At 55.0% G+C, this 17,370-nt stretch overlaps 2 protein-coding genes across 2 annotated transcripts; one reads left to right on the forward strand and one right to left on the reverse strand.

Annotated features, from left to right (window-relative positions):
• The first annotated feature begins 1,186 nt into the window (after nt 1-1,186).
• ZNF865 (zinc finger protein 865) lies at nt 1,187-11,219 on the forward strand. Its single transcript, XM_045532453.1, has 2 exons — nt 1,187-1,275; nt 7,554-11,219. The coding sequence occupies exon 2, from the start codon at nt 7,581-7,583 to the stop codon at nt 10,752-10,754; it is 3,174 nt and encodes a 1,057-aa protein (XP_045388409.1). The 5' UTR covers nt 1,187-1,275; nt 7,554-7,580; the 3' UTR covers nt 10,755-11,219.
• Nucleotides 11,220-13,365: 2,146 nt separating this feature from the next.
• On the reverse strand, nt 13,366-16,599 carry ZNF784 (zinc finger protein 784). Its single transcript, XM_045531647.1, has 2 exons — nt 16,489-16,599; nt 13,366-15,284 (listed from the first exon to the last, which is right to left on the reverse strand). The coding sequence occupies exons 1-2, from the start codon at nt 16,564-16,566 to the stop codon at nt 14,394-14,396; spliced, it is 969 nt and encodes a 322-aa protein (XP_045387603.1). The 5' UTR covers nt 16,567-16,599; the 3' UTR covers nt 13,366-14,393.
• Between the last annotated feature and the right edge of the window lie 771 nt (nt 16,600-17,370).

The raw sequence follows: 17,370 nt of genomic DNA on the forward strand, positions 1-17,370 counted from the left end.
TTATTAGGCTGGTTAGGCCAGAACTAGGACGAATCTTAGAAGGGGCTCAGAATTGGGGTGGGGCTTAAAGAGGTTTAGGGGTTGGCCCACAGAAAGTGAGAGAGCAATTTGAGGGGCGGGACTTAAAGGGGGAAACTTAGACCCGGGTATGCAGATGGGACTTAACTATTAGGAGAAGGTGCTGAGGTGTGGGCATACTGCTACTCAGGTCATGGTGAGAGAAGACGGCATTTAAGAGAGGAGGCACTAAAGGAAGTCGCAGAGAGAGTGGAAGCCTAGCAGGAGCAACCAAATGGGACTAGGCTTAGATGCTTGGCGTGGGACTAAGTTGGCAGCGAGGTTTATAGAGATTATACGTGAGGGGCAATGTAAAGTGTGGTAAAGCTATGATTCTCAAAGTCAGCATGCATCAGAATCGACCGAAGGGTATTTCAAACGTGGATCCCTAGGCCCCACCAACATGGTTTCTGTTCAGTAGGTCTGGGCCAGGGAGCCGGATATGATATTGATGCTGCTGGCCTCCGAACTGTACTTTGAGGAGCACTGATTTAAGGGAATACTTTAAAGGTGCGAGGCAGAACTATCCCATAAACGTTATGAGGTGCAGTTTAAATGCTATGGGTGGAAGGGCGGGGCTTAAGTGCAATGGGCGTGGCTCAGCCTAAGTAACTTTGAGAGGGGGGCTTGAAAAAAAGAGGCACGGCTGAGGGCGTGGCCTAAGAGGGAGGGCTGAAGTTTTAGAGAGTAGGGGCTTGGAGAGGGAGAAGAACAGGAGAAACTGCGTGAGGGTGGGGAGAAGAGAACGCATTTTGAGGCGAGAGGCGGAGCTTACAATAAATAAGCTCTGAAATGAGCGTGATACAGAATCAGGGGGCGGGGCTTACGTGAGAGCTCTAGCCAGGGGTGTGGCTTAATCGGATGTCCGGAGCGAGTGGGCGTGCCCTAAGAAGAGGCGGCACACAGGGCGCAGGCGTACTTGGCTCTGCTCGCCCACCGGAAGTGGCCTTTGGCTTCCCCCTCCCGCGTCCCCGAGCGAATGCGCAGGCGCACTTCCCCTCTCGGGCGCCGCCACCGCCTCCTCTTTCCGATCCTCCACGCCGGCGCCTGGGGAACAGACGCGACTTCCGCTTCCGGGCGGGCTGGCAGGCGGGCGGCGCGGGGCTGCCGGGGAGGGGGGGAAGGGGGCGGCACTTCCGGTCGGGCCCTCGGGTCTCCCCGGAGCGGCGGCGCCTTCTCCGCCTCCTCGGCCTCCTCCCGGCGGAGACCCCGGCGCCGGTGAGTGACGGGGAGCGTGGCCCGGGGGCCCGGGGGCAGCGGGGGCGGGGGGCCCCGACCTGGCCAGCTGTGGTCCCCAGAACGTCCCCCCACCCACAGAATGTCAGTGCTTCTCCCGCCAGGACCTTGCCAGGGGACCCCCCAATCACTGCTCCCCATAAGACCATTCCAGATATCTCCCCCATGAACACCCCCCGATAGGACGGCTGCCAAAACGCTTTCATTCGTGGCGATCCCCTAAACTGCTCCCAAGGCCCCCAACTAGTGCCTTCTCATAGGATCCCTTCCACATAACATCCCTCATTGCTTTCTCCAGGACAGCCCTCCAAACGTCACCAGCATTGTCCCCCTCCCCATGTAGGGCAGCTGCTCGTGAACTCTGTTAGCATCCCCTATAAGATTGCCTCCAGAGTGTTGCATTAATGCTTTGCAGCAGAGCTGCCACCCATTCTCTGTCCATACACAGCACCCCCGCCCAAGCTCTTAACTACACCTCCCCTGAATGCCCCCTTCCTTGGTGTAAAAATACTTTCTATTCTGGTCAGCACCAGGAATGCCGTTTTTCCTGCAACCCCCCCAGTGATTCTTCTTAAGAATACCCTTTTCAGATCCACTCGCCCCCATGGAACAGCTCCCTCTAGAGTTCATTCACACACACACATGCTCTGCCCCTTCAGGTAGAAATATCTGCCTGCTTAGCTCCAGGCTCCCATGAAATACTCCTGCCCCACCTCCCACCCCATCCTGACCCTGGTCAGCTCCTGTCTCCATTACTTCTGCCACGGAACAGTGCCGCGTGGTGAGGCTGTGAGGTTTTCCCTCTCAGAATGTTCCTCCTCCCTTGGCATTATCAACTCTTGTCCTGACCTGCCGCTTTTCACCCAGCTGTCATGCCATCACCCTGGACTCCTTATTGGACTCCTTAGTTTCACTAGGGTGTGACCTCTTTTTTCTTAGGCATTCATTCTTCATTAAATGAATATTCACTGTTCTAGTTCCAGGGCATACAGCCATGAAGGAGAGAGAGATGAACACAGTTCTTTTGTCTTCTGGGATTTTACAGTTTAGTTGAGGAGACAGATAAGAAACAAGTAAATAAACAAGATAAATGCTGTTCTGTGGGTTCTCTGAGAGCCTGATGAGTTACTTCGAGGTGAAACCTCAGTTACAAGAGATAACTTAGCCACACAAACATCTGGGTGACTAGACAGAGGGAACAGCACGTGCAAAGGCCCTGAGGTGAAAATAATTGTGGTAAGTGGAGGAACAGCGAGGCCAGTGAGGTTGGAATGGAAGAACTGAAGGGAAGAATAAGAGGGGGGAAGTTTTGGTCTCAAAGGGCCTTGGAGGTGCGGGCATTGGGATAAATTATCTGGCCTTTGTCAGCTCTACCAAGCCTAGAATGTTCTTCATCCTCTCCCACATTCATTCATATGTTCCTTCCTAAACACTTGTTCAACTACTGTTTAATGAGCACCTACTTCACACTGGGGATGCAACAAGAACAAAATAGACAAAAATCCCTGTCGTCATAGAGTGGATATACTAGCTGAGGGGCAGATGATTAAAAAATGAAATATATATGCATGTGTGCAGTAAAATACCGTGAGTTAAGAGGATAGAGATGGTGGTTGTGGTGTCAGGAAGGCCTCTCAAGAGATTCCTATGCCTTGTCATCCTGTCCTTCCAAAAAGCCACACACTAGAAAGTTACACTTGAGTGAAAGTTACACTTGAGTGAAAGTTACACTTGGACAACTGTGGCCCACCAGGGGGCTGCTCTTAATAACTCCCTCCTCCCAGGAGTGAAGTGGTGAAGAGGACAGGTCCCGGATTCCACTAGGGTTCATAGCTTTGAGCCAACCACTTCTTCTTTTCCTAGCCTCGTTCACTAATTCAGCAAATGCTTATAAAGCCAGGAACTGTTGTGGGTCCTAAGGATAGAGAGTGAACAAAAGAGATAAAAATTATTGCCTTCATGGAGCTGACCCTCTGGAGGGATAGACCAGCAAAAACAAGGCAAAGAAGTAGAATATGTGATGTCGCAGTTGATGATGACGATGAGCGGGCAGGAGAGAAATGAAGTAGGATGAGGGAGGTCAGGAGCATGGCCCTGGGCGACAGGTAACAGTGGTCACTGAGAGCCTCACTGAGAAGACAGTTGAGCAAAGATGGGAAGGAGGTGAAAGAGTGAGCAAGGTGGATACCTATGAGTCAGAGCATTTCGGGCAGAAGCAACAGCTAGTGCAAAGGGCCTGGGGCAGGAATGGAGCTGGCACATTGGGGGAGCAGCCAGGAGACTGTGGGCTGTGTAGGTCGTTGGAAGAACTTTGGCTTTTACTTTGAGATGGGGTCACTTCAGTGTTTTGAGCAGAGGAAGGACATGGTTTGGCCTTAGTCCTCCTGTCAGTAAAATGGGAATAACAGTAATACTTATTTTATGAGTTCATTATGAAGTTTGAATGAGACAAGCCACATAAGGCACCTAGCACAATGCCTGTTAGAGTTCAGCAGATGTCAGTGGCTTGTCCTGGTGTTGGGTCAAGCCAAGAGACTTAGTATTAGGTGGCAGGGAGGTGGGTGGAACAATGCATATTTCTATATAAGGTGCAATGGGGCATCTTTCTTCATTTTGGAGGGTGAAATCTGGAAAGATAGCATGGTGTAGTGGCTAAGAGCATGGACTCTGGAGCCCCACAGTCTGTCTTCAACTCCTGACATTTGTTGGCAGTGTGACTTTGGAAGATTAATTTACCTGTGTGGCCCTCAGTCTCTTCTTTTGTATTTCAGAGTCAGTAACTGTAACCATCTTATAGGGTTCATTGAGTCAACACATGTAAAGGATTAAAAAGAGTACTTGGCTTATAGAAATCACTCATTCAATGTTATATGTTATTTTATGTTACTGTTATTAACAGACTAGAATTTCATCACAGGCAGCTTTGTTGCAGCAGAATAGCCCACAGATGCTTCCATGTGAAAGACCTGGAAGCAAATACCTGCTTTCCCCTTTATTGGCTATATGACCTTGGGGGAATAACTTCTCCCTTCTGCTGCTCAGTTTCCCCACTCATAAAATGGTACTAGTAATGGTACAGGACTATTGTGAGGCATCCAAGCAATGGTAAATACCAAAGCGGTTGAGCAATAAACAAGCGTTGTTAAGATTGTTGGTCTGGGGCTTCTGCCCTTTGGTGAGGGAGTCTCTTCCCATCATGTCTCTCTCTACATAAAACCCTCCTGTTACAACTCCCCTTAAAAAGACACCAGTTTAAGGATTGAGTCCCCTGAGAGGAAATGTCTCAGATTTCCCAGTGGAAATTGTCGTGAGCCTGATCAGTTCTGTTCCCCATTACTGCATCCCCTTCAGCATCTGTACACCCCTCCCCCAGAATTCCTCTTTGTAGGGACACCCCCTGCATGTTAGCTCCACCTCTGCTAAATGCCCCCCTCCCTCCGTCACTCTGGGGGGCTGGCCAGTTCAGTCTTATCCCTTCACTCATCTCATAAATATTTATTAATAAAGGCATTCACAGCTATACATTTCCCTCTGAGCACTGCTTTGGCTGCATCTCCTCAGCTGTGTTGTGTTTTCATTTTCATTCATCACAAAGTATTTTCAAATTTGTAATTTCTTCATGGATCCATTAGTGATTTAGAAAGGGGATGTCTCATCTCATTTTTACATATCAGCAAATATTTGTCCAGCCAGGTGCTGTGCTAAGTGCTGAGAGCACATTGGCAAACAAGATGGGCCAAGTCCTTGCTTTCTTAATGAGGGGCCAGACAATAAACATAAAGCAGAGGAATACATAATAAGTCGGTGGCAGGAACGGTGCTGAAAAAAAAATGCAGGTGCATGAGGAACTAGAGAGTGCTGGGGTCGGGGAGTGCTGAGTAGCAACTTGAAAGAGGCCAGGGAGGGAGGCTTATTGAAATTGGGGAAGAAAGTTCCAGGCCAGGGAGACAGTAACACCCGCCCCCCGCCACCCACAGACACACAAGGCCACTTGTATAAACACCCCTCATAACCCAGAGAGCGCCCTGAAGTAAGCCTCCTACTCACAGTCCATCCTGCCTCCCTTCACTCAGGGAATAGCCCTGGTAAAGCACTCCATGGGAGGAGGGGTGGGAATGGGGTTCAATTCCACCGATCCAGATGACCTGGGGCAAGTCACTTGGCCTCTCTGTGCCTCAGTGTTCTCATTTGTCCAATGGAGGTAACAACTGTCTCTATTTCATACAGTTGTAGGTATTTGGTGAGTTAATACGTGCAACATACTTAGAATAGTGGCCAGCTTGTGGGATATGCCCAATGAAAGATAGCTTTTATTAGTATGTGCTCTAACAGGTAAGGCAGGGCCGTGGCTTCTTCCCCAAAACATCTTTACTCCCTCCCCCATCGCACACAAATTGCTCCCTTACTTCCTACATCCTTATACCAGGTGCTTTCTGCCCCAGCCACTTGGTCGGCTCCAGAGCTGTCTCCCCAACTTAGGTTCTATCCACAGTCTCTCAGTTACCATCCCGGCCATGACTTTGCTCTCTCCGGAGATCAGATTAAATGGAGGGGATGTGAAGGGCATGGGATGTTGAGTCTTGTCCAAGGACAAGGACACCCAGAGCTGGAGACTAAAAATATCTAACTCCAGGATGGGGATGGGGGTGGGGCCAAAGGAGACACTCACCGTTCACCTGTGAGAGAGCACAAGGTGGTTGGATAGAGGACGAAAGGCCTGAGCCTCGGCAGGGCCCCCGACCCCTACAGTGGGCTGGGTACAGAGCCAGGCAGGTCCCCATGGGAAGGGATGATGGATGAGAAGCAGGCCAGACCCCATGGGCCTTTCTCCCACTGGCTCTGCACTGGATGGACGCATTTCCCGAGGCTGCTGAGTGGGTCTAAGAACTTGGGTTTTATTACAGGAGCTGAGGTTCTAGTAGGGGAAGGAGGAGTACAGACATAGAGCTACAATCTAGAATGAAAAGTACTCTAAAGGGGGTGCCAGAGAGTGACTGCTGGTGTGGAGGGGTCAGGAGAAGGCCCTCCTAGAGGCAAAGACAGGAACTCAAGCTCCCTGGGTTTCTGCTGCTGGGTTTAGCCCAGGTGTGTGACGTCCTGGGTGGTACGGAGAGCTCAGGGGATCGAGTGTGCTCTGCTGATGCATGCATCTCATTACTCTCTCTCTCTCAACCCCCTTGATGCTTCCTACAGTGTAGGGGTGACCATCCCATTTTAAATATGGAGACAGTTTGGATCTTAGCTGAGATGGGATTTGAACCCAAGTATTTCAAAGCCCCGGGGACTGTGTGTCCTGTTTTATCAGGCTGCCTTCTGAGTAAATGCCAGCCTCCTTGCTGTAATTTATTTCTCCCAGGCAAACAGATTCTCCTTTCCACCTTGTATTAAAAGAGTGCACTCACTGGTGCCCGTCCCCCCCCCCACTGATGTTTTTCCAGTTCTCTTGGCTTGCCCTGACTTCCCTATTTCTACTACCAGTGGTGATAGTAATAACAATATAATACCTTTCATTTAGTGAGCGCTTACAGAGCGCCAGGAACCATCCACCTTAGGAGCCAGACACATAATAACTTTGAATCCTCACAACAAACCTGTGAAGTAGGCATGTGTTTTGTCATCCCCATTTGTCGAAGAAAGGAAGGCACAGAGAGGTTCAGTAACTTGCCCAGTGTCACACAGCTAGAAAGTGGCGGGGCTCAGATTTGAACCTGGCATTATGGCTCCAGAGTCCACTTTCTTAATCTGTCTGGTGGAAACTATTATTATCCTCATTTTACAGGGGTAAAACCTGAGGGGATGAGAATGGAGGGCTGGTGTGTGTGTGTGTAGGGGTGGGGTGGGGCAAGAGTTCAGGGAAACCGGGAGACACAAAAGGCCTGGGAAGGTTTGAGCAGAGAACTGAGACCAGAGGCACTCAGCGGGGAGTTAAGAGTCTAAGAAGCAGAGAGAGTAGATGGCCTGCAGGGGGTATGGAGGAGAGGGTCTGGGGGTGGTCAGAGAAGCTGTGTCAGGACCCCAGAAAAGATGGGGAGTGGTGGAAGGAGTTGGAGAGATGAGGCAGATGGTGGTGGGGGAGTCGTGGGGGTTGGGGACACAGACAGGGAAGGAGAAGGTGAGGCGGAGAGAAGTGGAAACGGACTGGAAGCCCGGCCCTGGCAGATGAGGAAGGGGCGATCCAGCAGGAGGATGGACCCGAGTCTTGGCACACAGCTCCGCTTGCCTGCTGGCCCACGTCCTTAGCCCTGTCCTCTTCTTCACAGGGTCTCCTGTCTGCCCACCCGTCAGAGATGGAGGCAAACCCAGCAGGCAGCGGCGCCGGGGGTGGCGCGAACAGCGGCATAGGGGGCGAGGACGGGGTCCACTTCCAGAGCTACCCCTTTGACTTCCTGGAATTCCTCAACCACCAGCGCTTTGAGCCCATGGAACTGTACGGGGAACACGCCAAGGCTGTGGCGGCCCTGCCCTGTGCCCCTGGTCCCCCGCCCCAGCCCCCACCCCAGCCCCCTCCCCCCCAGTATGACTACCCACCCCAGTCGACCTTCAAGCCCAAGGCGGAGGCACCTTCCTCGTCTTCATCATCTTCCTCCTCTTCCTCTTCGTCTTCGTCCTCCTCCTCTTCCCAAGCCAAGAAGCCTGATCCGCCCCTGCCACCGGCCTTCGGGCCGCCCCCGCCCCCCCTCTTTGATGCTGCCTTCCCTGCCCCGCAGTGGGGCATCGTTGACCTCTCGGGACACCAGCACCTGTTTGGGAACCTGAAACGAGGAGGGCCCACATCTGGGCCGGGGGTGACACCAGGGCTGGGCACACCCACAGGGGCCCCCGGGCAGCTTCCTGCCCCCTCACAGACCCCACCAGGACCCGCCGCAGGGGCGGCCTGCGACCCAACCAAGGACGACAAGGGTTACTTCCGCAGGCTGAAGTACCTGATGGAGAGGCGCTTCCCCTGCGGCGTGTGCCAGAAGTCCTTCAAACAGTCCTCGCACCTGGTTCAGCACATGCTGGTGCACTCGGGAGAGAGGCCTTACGAATGCGGCGTCTGCGGCCGCACCTACAACCACGTGTCCAGCCTCATCCGCCACCGCCGCTGCCACAAAGATGTGCCACCAGCTGCCGGGGGCCCACCCCAGCCTGGTCCTCCACTTCCGCCACTGGGCCTCCCTGCGCCCACGGCCACTGCTGCAGCTGCTGCCCCCACCACTGTTTCCTCCGGCCCTCCAGCCACGCCCACGGCTCCTGCCCCCTCCGGGGACGCGAATGCCGCCCCCGCCGCCCCTGCTGGTGTCGGGGTGCCCCCTCCGACGTCCGGGGGCGGTGAGGGCCCGTTTGCCTGCCCACTCTGCTGGAAGGTTTTCAAGAAGCCCAGCCACCTCCACCAGCACCAGATCATCCACACAGGCGAGAAGCCCTTTTCCTGCTCTGTGTGCAGCAAAAGCTTCAATCGCAGGGAGAGCCTCAAGCGGCACGTGAAGACGCACTCCGCAGACCTCCTGCGCCTGCCCTGCGGCATCTGCGGGAAGGCCTTCCGCGACGCCTCCTACCTCCTCAAGCACCAGGCGGCACATGCAGGGGCGGGGGCAGGGGGCCCTCGGCCGGTGTACCCTTGCGACCTATGCGGCAAGTCCTACTCGGCGCCGCAGAGCCTGCTCCGGCACAAGGCTGCCCATGCCCCGACCGCTGCCACCGCCCCCACTGACGCACCCAAGGAGGGGGCGGCCTCGGTCCCGCAGCCCCCGCCCACCTTTCCCCCGGGCCCTTATCTCCTGCCCCCTGACCCTTCTGCCACAGACAGCGAGAAGGCTGCTGCCGCCGCAGCGGCCGTAGTGTATGGTGCGGTGCCAGTCCCGCTCCTGGGGGCACACCCGCTGTTGCTCGGCGGGGCTGGGACCAGCGGGGCGGGAGGCTCTGGTGCCAGTGTCCCTGGAAAGACGTTCTGCTGCGGCATCTGTGGGCGTGGCTTCGGGCGCCGTGAGACCCTGAAGCGCCATGAGCGCATCCACACCGGGGAGAAGCCCCACCAGTGCCCTGTGTGCGGGAAGCGCTTCCGTGAGTCCTTCCACTTGAGCAAGCACCACGTGGTGCACACGCGTGAGCGGCCCTACAAGTGCGAGCTCTGCGGCAAGGTCTTCGGCTACCCGCAGAGCCTCACCCGCCACCGCCAGGTGCACCGGCTCCAGCTGCCCTGCGCCCTGGCCGGGGCTGCTGGACTCCCGGCCACCCAGGGCACGCCGGGGGCCTGTGGGCCTGGGTCCTCGGCCGGGTCCTCAGGGCCCACCGACGGGCTGAGCTACGCCTGCTCGGACTGTGGCGAACACTTCCCAGATCTCTTTCACGTCATGAGCCACAAGGAGGCCCACATGTCCGAGAAGCCATATGGCTGCGACGCCTGCGGCAAGACCTTCGGCTTCATCGAGAACCTCATGTGGCACAAGCTGGTCCACCAGGCTGCCCCTGAGCGCCTGCTGCCTCCCACGCCCGGCGGCCCCCAGGCCCCAGATGGCTCCGGTGGCACCGACGCGGCCAGCGTGCTGGACAACGGGTTGGCCGGAGAGGTGGGGGCGGCCGTGGCGGCTCTGGCAGGGGTGTCTGGGGGCGAAGACGCAGGCGGGGCGGCGGTGGCAGGTGCCGGCGGGGGTGCCAGTTCAGGCCCTGAGCGTTTCAGCTGTGCTACATGCGGCCAGAGCTTCAAGCACTTCCTGGGCCTTGTGACTCACAAGTACGTGCACCTGGTGCGACGGACCCTGGGCTGCGGCCTCTGCGGCCAGAGCTTTGCCGGCGCCTACGACCTGCTCCTGCACCGCCGCAGCCACCGGCAGAAGCGGGGCTTCCGCTGCCCCGTGTGCGGGAAGCGCTTCTGGGAGGCAGCCCTGCTGATGCGCCACCAGCGCTGCCACACGGAACAGCGGCCCTACCGGTGCGGCGTGTGCGGCCGGGGCTTCCTGCGCTCCTGGTACCTGCGGCAGCACCGCGTGGTGCACACCGGTGAGCGGGCCTTCAAGTGTGGCGTGTGCGCCAAGCGCTTTGCGCAGTCGTCCAGCCTGGCGGAGCACCGGCGGCTGCACGCCGTGGCCCGGCCTCAGCGCTGCGGTGCCTGCGGCAAGACCTTCCGCTACCGCTCCAATCTGCTGGAGCACCAGCGGCTGCACCTGGGTGAGCGCGCCTACCGTTGCGAGCACTGCGGCAAGGGCTTCTTCTATCTGAGCTCCGTGCTGCGACACCAGCGTGCCCATGAGCCGCCGAGGCCTGAGCTCCGCTGTCCCGCCTGCCTCAAGGCCTTCAAGGATCCTGGCTACTTCCGTAAGCACCTGGCGGCCCACCAGGGCGGCCGGCCCTTCCGCTGCTCCTCCTGCGGCGAGGGCTTCGCCAACACCTACGGCCTCAAGAAACACCGCCTGGCACACAAGGCTGAGGGCCTCGGGGGCCCTGGAGCAGGGGCAGGCACCTTGGCTGGGAAGGATCCCTGAGCGGGCGTTTCCCATCGGCCACTCCAATCAGATGCCCTTCTCGACTCCCCGCTCCCGGGCTGCTGATCAGACTCTGCCCCTCCTCGCTGTTGCCCCATCCTGCAGGACTTGGATGGACTATCTTCCTCCAGGCCCATGCCCTACAAACTCAAAACTGAATCACTCCCATCCTGGACCTCTCTGCCCTCCCCTCATCACATGAGACACTGAACTTGATCCTCCATCCAGTCCTCCTTTGTAACCCTCATCGGCCCCTCCAGCAGCATTCTGCCCCCAATAAGCTTTGGTGGAGATGGGTCCGAACTGTCCCTCCCCCTTCCTTGGGAATCTGGCCGGACAGTGGAATACTAGCAGAGTTGGGAGGGCACAAGGGGGGTGGCTGGGTGCTCTTTTGGATTGTGGGGTGGGGGGCGGGGGGCAGACGCGGCTTGTATGGAGCGGAGAATAATAAATCTTACCAACAGGGCCACTGGAGTCCATCCTTGTATCCCAGGAAGACTGGGAAGTAAGCGGTGGTAAAACACAAGGTTGAGAACTTATGTTTTCCCTGGGATTTTGGTTCTCTGGCACCTTTGCCTCACACGCTCTCACTCAACAGAGATTTTCTGAGGACTGACCATATTCCAAGCATTACTTTGTGAGTTGGGCAAATGGACGTGAACGAGACAGGTAAGTCTTTGCACTCGGGAACAGACTTAAGGTGCCTGGATCCCTTCCTCTTTGTGATGCTTTCAGCATTTGTTCACTCAGCCACCATTCCCTGAAAGCCTCCTGACTGCAGGTCTTGGTCTGGGTGCTGGGGAAACAGATGAACTGGATGTGCCCCTCAGCCTCAAGTAAGAGGGCCATTGCTGTATTGCAGCCTCATGCAGACTGGCATTTGTAATACAGTTTGCATACAGCACCTGCCCCTCCAGGATAATGATTTGGGAGATTCAAAAGGCCATTCATAGCTCTCATTTTGGTTCTCAGAACAGTAAGGTATGTGCCTGGCAATGTGCATTTACTTATATCATTTGTCAGAAGAGGGTCCTGGAGAACAAACGAGCTCCGAGGGCACCCAGAAAATTCACAGAATTTGGACTTCATTCCCAGGGTACTTCAATACAGGAACTTGAAGATGAAACTGGGTCAGAGGGCGCTGCCTGGGTGAGTCCAGCTGGCCACCATGTCCTAACGCTGAAGACCCATGATGAGACAGACTTTGTGCCAATGCTCCAGGGCTCAAAAGTGGCATGGAAGTGGAGCATCACAATACAAGGAACATGGAAATATTACTGGGGGCTCAGTGAGCACAGAGAAATCACCTTGTCAGATGGGGGTGGGGGGCTAGAAAAGCTTCCTGGGGGAGAAAAGGATACCAGAATGATGACATAAAGCAACAGTAACTTGCTGGGTAAAGAAGTGGGCAGAGATTTCCACGTAGAACGTTTAGTTTTTTGAACTAAACCGAGCTATTCTGGAGAATTTCAGATTAGTATGGCTGGAGATTGAGTTGTGTGTGTGTGTGTGTGTGTGTAGGAAGCTGGATCCTGAAGTGTCTAAAATTCCAAGCTGTGAGGCCTGGGTGATTTTGTGGGATAAAGCCTGGAAACTGGCAGCTGCTGGGCTGGATATGGCGACCAACACATTTTACCTACTCTGCATTTTTAAAAAATGAAATTTGACTTAGTTGCCAACATTGGGAAATCAAAAGGCTTTACATGATGTGAACTAATGGAACTTATGAAAAATATGGAAGACGTAGCAACCCAACCTGCATCTCCCCCCAGATCTAAGTAGCCATTACCCTCTTCCAATGGGGCATTCACTCTCCAATTTGCCACCAGTTCCCACCACTTTTCACTGAATCTCAACACTAAGCTCCAGCGTCAGTTGCCATATTTCACCTCACTGGTGTTTTCCCCTTGAACCTAACCATTACTCATTTATTTACATTTCCACTTATCTCCTGTAGGCATTCATGTTTATGAACACTTCTTAAAGCCACAAGGAGCTGTGGGTTGGCGACAATGACCTGTATGGTTGCAATATGGAGAGTGGAGCAGGCTGCTGCATAGTTATCTGGATGTGAGACCACTGCTGGCTTGGTGTACAAGAGTAGTGATGATGAAAAGATATGTTCAGATTCCATAGATATTTAACTGGCTCGAATGAAGGAGATTGATAAGGGATTAGATACATGGATAAGGGACAAAGAAGGCTTAAGGAACCTGCCCCAAGTTTCTAGCTCGGGTAGTGGTACCAAAGGCATAGGAAACATGGATGTTCATTTGGGGAAACAGAATGAGTTCTGTTCCTGTTGAGTTGTCTAAGGGTTATCTCATGGGTGATACTGGGTGAACAGAAACGTGTGCAAATCAGAGACTCTCCCTCCTCAACAAGCATGCCAGTCACAGGAGTCCTTTCATTTTGCTGAACCTCCCTGATTCCCGTCCCCCCCCAAATGAACCACATAGCATCTCCAAATAGCCGAAGCCTATTCATCCCCATTCTAAAGATGAGGAAACAGATGTTTGGAGAGAGGTATGACACAAGTCACTGCTGGTGGCAAGACCATAATGTGCCCCTCTTACCCCACCTCCCCCAAACAGACACCAGAGTACAAGACTGACATAAACCCTTCAGAAGGTCCTTTAATACGAACAGAACTGGAAGTTTCCCACCTCCAGCTCCCAAGTCCTCCTCTCACCTCTGGCCAGCCCACCATGTCACCATCAGCCAGCCTTTCCTTGGGATTGCCCACGACTAGGCAGTAAGCTGTTTGCTTCAAAATGGGAGTGGAGGGAATTAGAGAAACCCAGCTACTTTGTAGAAGTGCAAGACCACAGGCTCTGAGCCTACAGCATTGGGAGGGGGATATTAGGTAGCTGCTTGCTGTGTTCTCAGTTGCCTCCAAAGAAGAGTCTGGCTGGGTTATGGAGGGACCACCATGGGGGTGAGGGTAGCCACTCTTGGAGTCAAGACCCTATGGTCAGGTTTACATCCTTGAGGCTCAAGTGCTCTCAGCTGTGACTTGGGGACCCTCTGGCTTTGAGGTGATGGGATCCCAGAGTCTCTTTACAGATGACCTGGTGGGTGTCTTCTGCCCGAGGGTGGGTAGGCATCCCAGGTGCAGTGCAATCCAGTGAGGTAGGCAAAAGGTTCCATCCTAGTCCACTCTAGGGAGACCCAAGAAAGCCCAGCATTCTCCAGAAGAAGGACTGGACCAGGACCACTATGGCGGATCCAGATGCTCCCCCTTCCACTAAACCCTGGCTCCCACTCTGCAGTGCCCAGGCTCTGTTGTGACAGGCTGTGTCTTGCACTAGGATAACCCAACAAGGCAAATGAGGCAGAGAAAGACAGCCCATGGTCCTTGCATTTAGCTGGGCACCCACAAGGCAGTATCTGTCCCTTTCTCTGAGTCTCCCAGAGGTGCTGTGTGGGTCTGTGGGAGTCTGGAACCTGGTTCTCTCCCTCTGCTCTCCAACGGTAGCTGCTCATGGCTATTCCCATTAGCTGTCATGTCATCTCTCCCCCAGTCTCCTCTCTTCTGTCCCCTGCCTTTTTCCCATCCCCACCCCCTTGCAGTCTACCTACTGTGATGATAACTCCCTCAAAGCCGATGTTAACTTCCTCACAACCAGCTCTCCCAACCTACTGGTCAGCCTCCACCTTCACCTTCCCTGTCTCCCCACCCCCCTCTTCCAGATTGTTCCCTGCTCCACACCCACTCCCAGACCCCTCAGCCACCGATGACCCCAGCTGGCCTCCAGAGTCTCCCAACCCAGGCCCCGGCCCGTGGAAATGGGTGCGCTGGTGCTTGCGGAAGTTGGAGGAGTTGTTAAAAGTGCGATCGCAGAGGCTGCAGCGGAAGGGGCGCTCGCCCGTGTGGATGCGGGCGTGGCCGCTCAGCACCGAGGACTGGGTGAAGCCCTTGCCGCAGATGCCACAGTGGTAGGGCCGCTCGCCCGTGTGCACGCGCTCGTGGTCTCGCATGTCTGAGGAGCGGCGGAAGGGCTTGGCGCAGAACCTGCAGGCGAAAGGCTTCCCCACTGCCGCACCTGCAGCCGCCGCCGCCATCACCACCTCCGACCTCTCCTGGGGTACCCCCGGCCTCTGTTCAACTGCTGCCGCTTCCGGAGGCCTCCGAGAGGTCCCCGGCTCCACCCCGTGTCGGTGCTGGTGCCGGAGCAGAGGTGCCAAGGCCTTGAAGGCGCGGGGGCAGCGCGGGCAGCGGTAGGGCCGCTCTCCCGTGTGCAAGCTGTAGTGGGCACGGAGGCTGGCGGGACCCGGGCAGCTGTGGCCGCACACATGGCACCGGCTTGGGTCCCCAGCCTGTCCGCCTCCCTCGGCCCCTGCCAAGTGGCCATGTTCATGGAAAAGCAGCTCGGAAACCAGCCGGAAGGCAGCTGGGCACAAGGCACAGTGAAAAGAACCTGGCTCCGGGGGCTCAGGTACCAGGGTGGTGTCGGTCACCTTTACGACCTGAATCTCGATGAGGTCACTGGGGGGCGTGGTGGGGCGGCCATCATCAGGCACCAGGACCTGGGCAGGGAGAGAAGAAAGTGGAGCCTGTCTCAAAAGCTCCCTAAATGTCCCCATTTATTAAAACAACTGGCTCCTTTGCAGCCTACTGGTCCCCTCACTTTCCAGATCCTGTTCTCCATTCTCCTGGATTCTGCTGCATCCCCACCAACATTTCCCCTCCTGTCCAAAATACATCATGAATCCAGCCTTTTCTCTCCTCCACCCTACTTAAAACTCCCATCATTTCTTGCTTCCACACTGAAAAAATCTCCTAAAGGGGAGTCTCTGTTACTATTCCTACCCCCTTATAATTCACCTCCTTAGAGTAGCCTAAATGATCTTTTGAAAATGTAAACCAAATCAAGTCATTGTTCCCACTCAAAACCCTCCAGTGGCTCCAGCTGCACTTAAAACCCAAAATCATCACTATAATATCCACCATGATCTCGCTCCTGCTTCTCTCTCTGACCTGAGAATAAATAAAGCCAGCGCCCAGCTGACTTCTCCCATCTAAATTTAGCTACCCCACCCCCACTGTATCAGCTTACTTTATTTCCTTTCCAGAACATATTACAATAAGTCCCATTTATTGTCTCTCTCCCCTCACGAAACTACAAACTCCAAGAGAACACAGGCCTTGTCTGTCATGGGCACCTCTCTTTACACAGCCCATATAGGAGCTAAGTAAATGTTTGTTGACTGGATGAATATCTGCAGTTACTCTCAAATCCTGAATGAGGGAACGTGGAGGAGGTTCCAAAGTCACCTGGAGCATCCACTTCTACCCCCAAATCCTCCCTTGGGCATTTGAGGTGCATTACTCGGACCCTTGCAGAATCATTCCCCCACCCCACATGGGTACCCCAATTATAACCCTCCAACCTTTCAGGGTCACCTTCCCAACCTTCCACCCAAGTTCACTCGCCCTAGAATGTCTCTGAAGGCTCCTCCCCCTTATTATGCAAAATAAATCCCCGGGACCCCTCTCCGTGGACACAAACTCGCCCCATAGACAACAGTCCTCAGGCCCCGCCCCATACAGGCCCCGCCCCTGCCACCCTCCCCATAGGGTCCTCCCTAAGCCCCGCCCCTCGCTCAAACCCGAGAAGCCCCACCCCCAGGACTAGAGCCCTAAATACTTTCCCCAACCCCGCCCCGACCCCGCCCCCTGCAATGTGACTTCCTCCCTCCTCAAGCCCCCAGGCCCCTTCCTCGCCCGCACCAGGTCCGGCGGCTCCGGGGAACGCGACTCCGGGGTCGGTGAGCTCGGACTCGGGGGCTCCAGGCGCGCGGCGGCCATCTTGTGTCCAAACCCCGCCCCCAAGGCTATGGTCCCTCTGAAAAGGGGCGGGGCTCGGGCTCCGTACGGGCTACTGGGCATGCGCACTACAGGGCAGTGGGGGGCGTGGCGCAGCGGCGGCGGGGGCGGGGCGCTCATAGGGAGGCCGAACCCCGGGCGAAGGGGGTTTGTTCCCTCTTCTAGTTACCTGTCGGTGCCCCGTGAGGGCTGTGGGGTTCTGTAACACCCTGGGGACAAATTCGGACATCCCTATTAACCAACACAAACAGAGCCGAGGCTCTGGTGGTCAAGAGAGCCTCATTAGCATTGAAGAACCTTTGTTTTGTTTTCAGTAAACATTTTGTGGTTACCGTCTCTGTGTGGCTCGTGATAACGTAATGATGCGAAGTTTATACATGTAAGGTTTTTAAAAAGTCTATGTAAAGAAAGATAGTCAGTGCAACACAGGTGGTCCTGGGAGGAAGCAAAAAACCAGAAAGTTGATGTGATCTTTGGGAGGACAGCTCAAAGACGGGGGCTTTCGGCAGCACCAAAGACAGGGCTCTTCCTAGCGACCGAATATATTCATTCCTGGCTGTGTGACCTTGGATAAGTCACTACACTTCTCTGGACCATCTGCCTTTCTCCTATATAGAACTGTAGAAATGTTGTGAAACCCACCAAGAAAAGAGATATGAAGGAGGCCGGGTGCGGTGGCTCACGCCTGTAATCCTAGCACTCTGGGGGGCCGAGGCGGGTGGATCGCTCGAGGTTAGGAGTTCGAGACCAGCCTGAGCAAGAGTGAGACCCTGTCTCTACTAAAAA

This window comes from Lemur catta, chromosome 19, assembly GCF_020740605.2.
Source record: "Lemur catta isolate mLemCat1 chromosome 19, mLemCat1.pri, whole genome shotgun sequence".
Lineage (NCBI taxonomy): Eukaryota > Metazoa > Chordata > Mammalia > Primates > Lemuridae > Lemur > Lemur catta.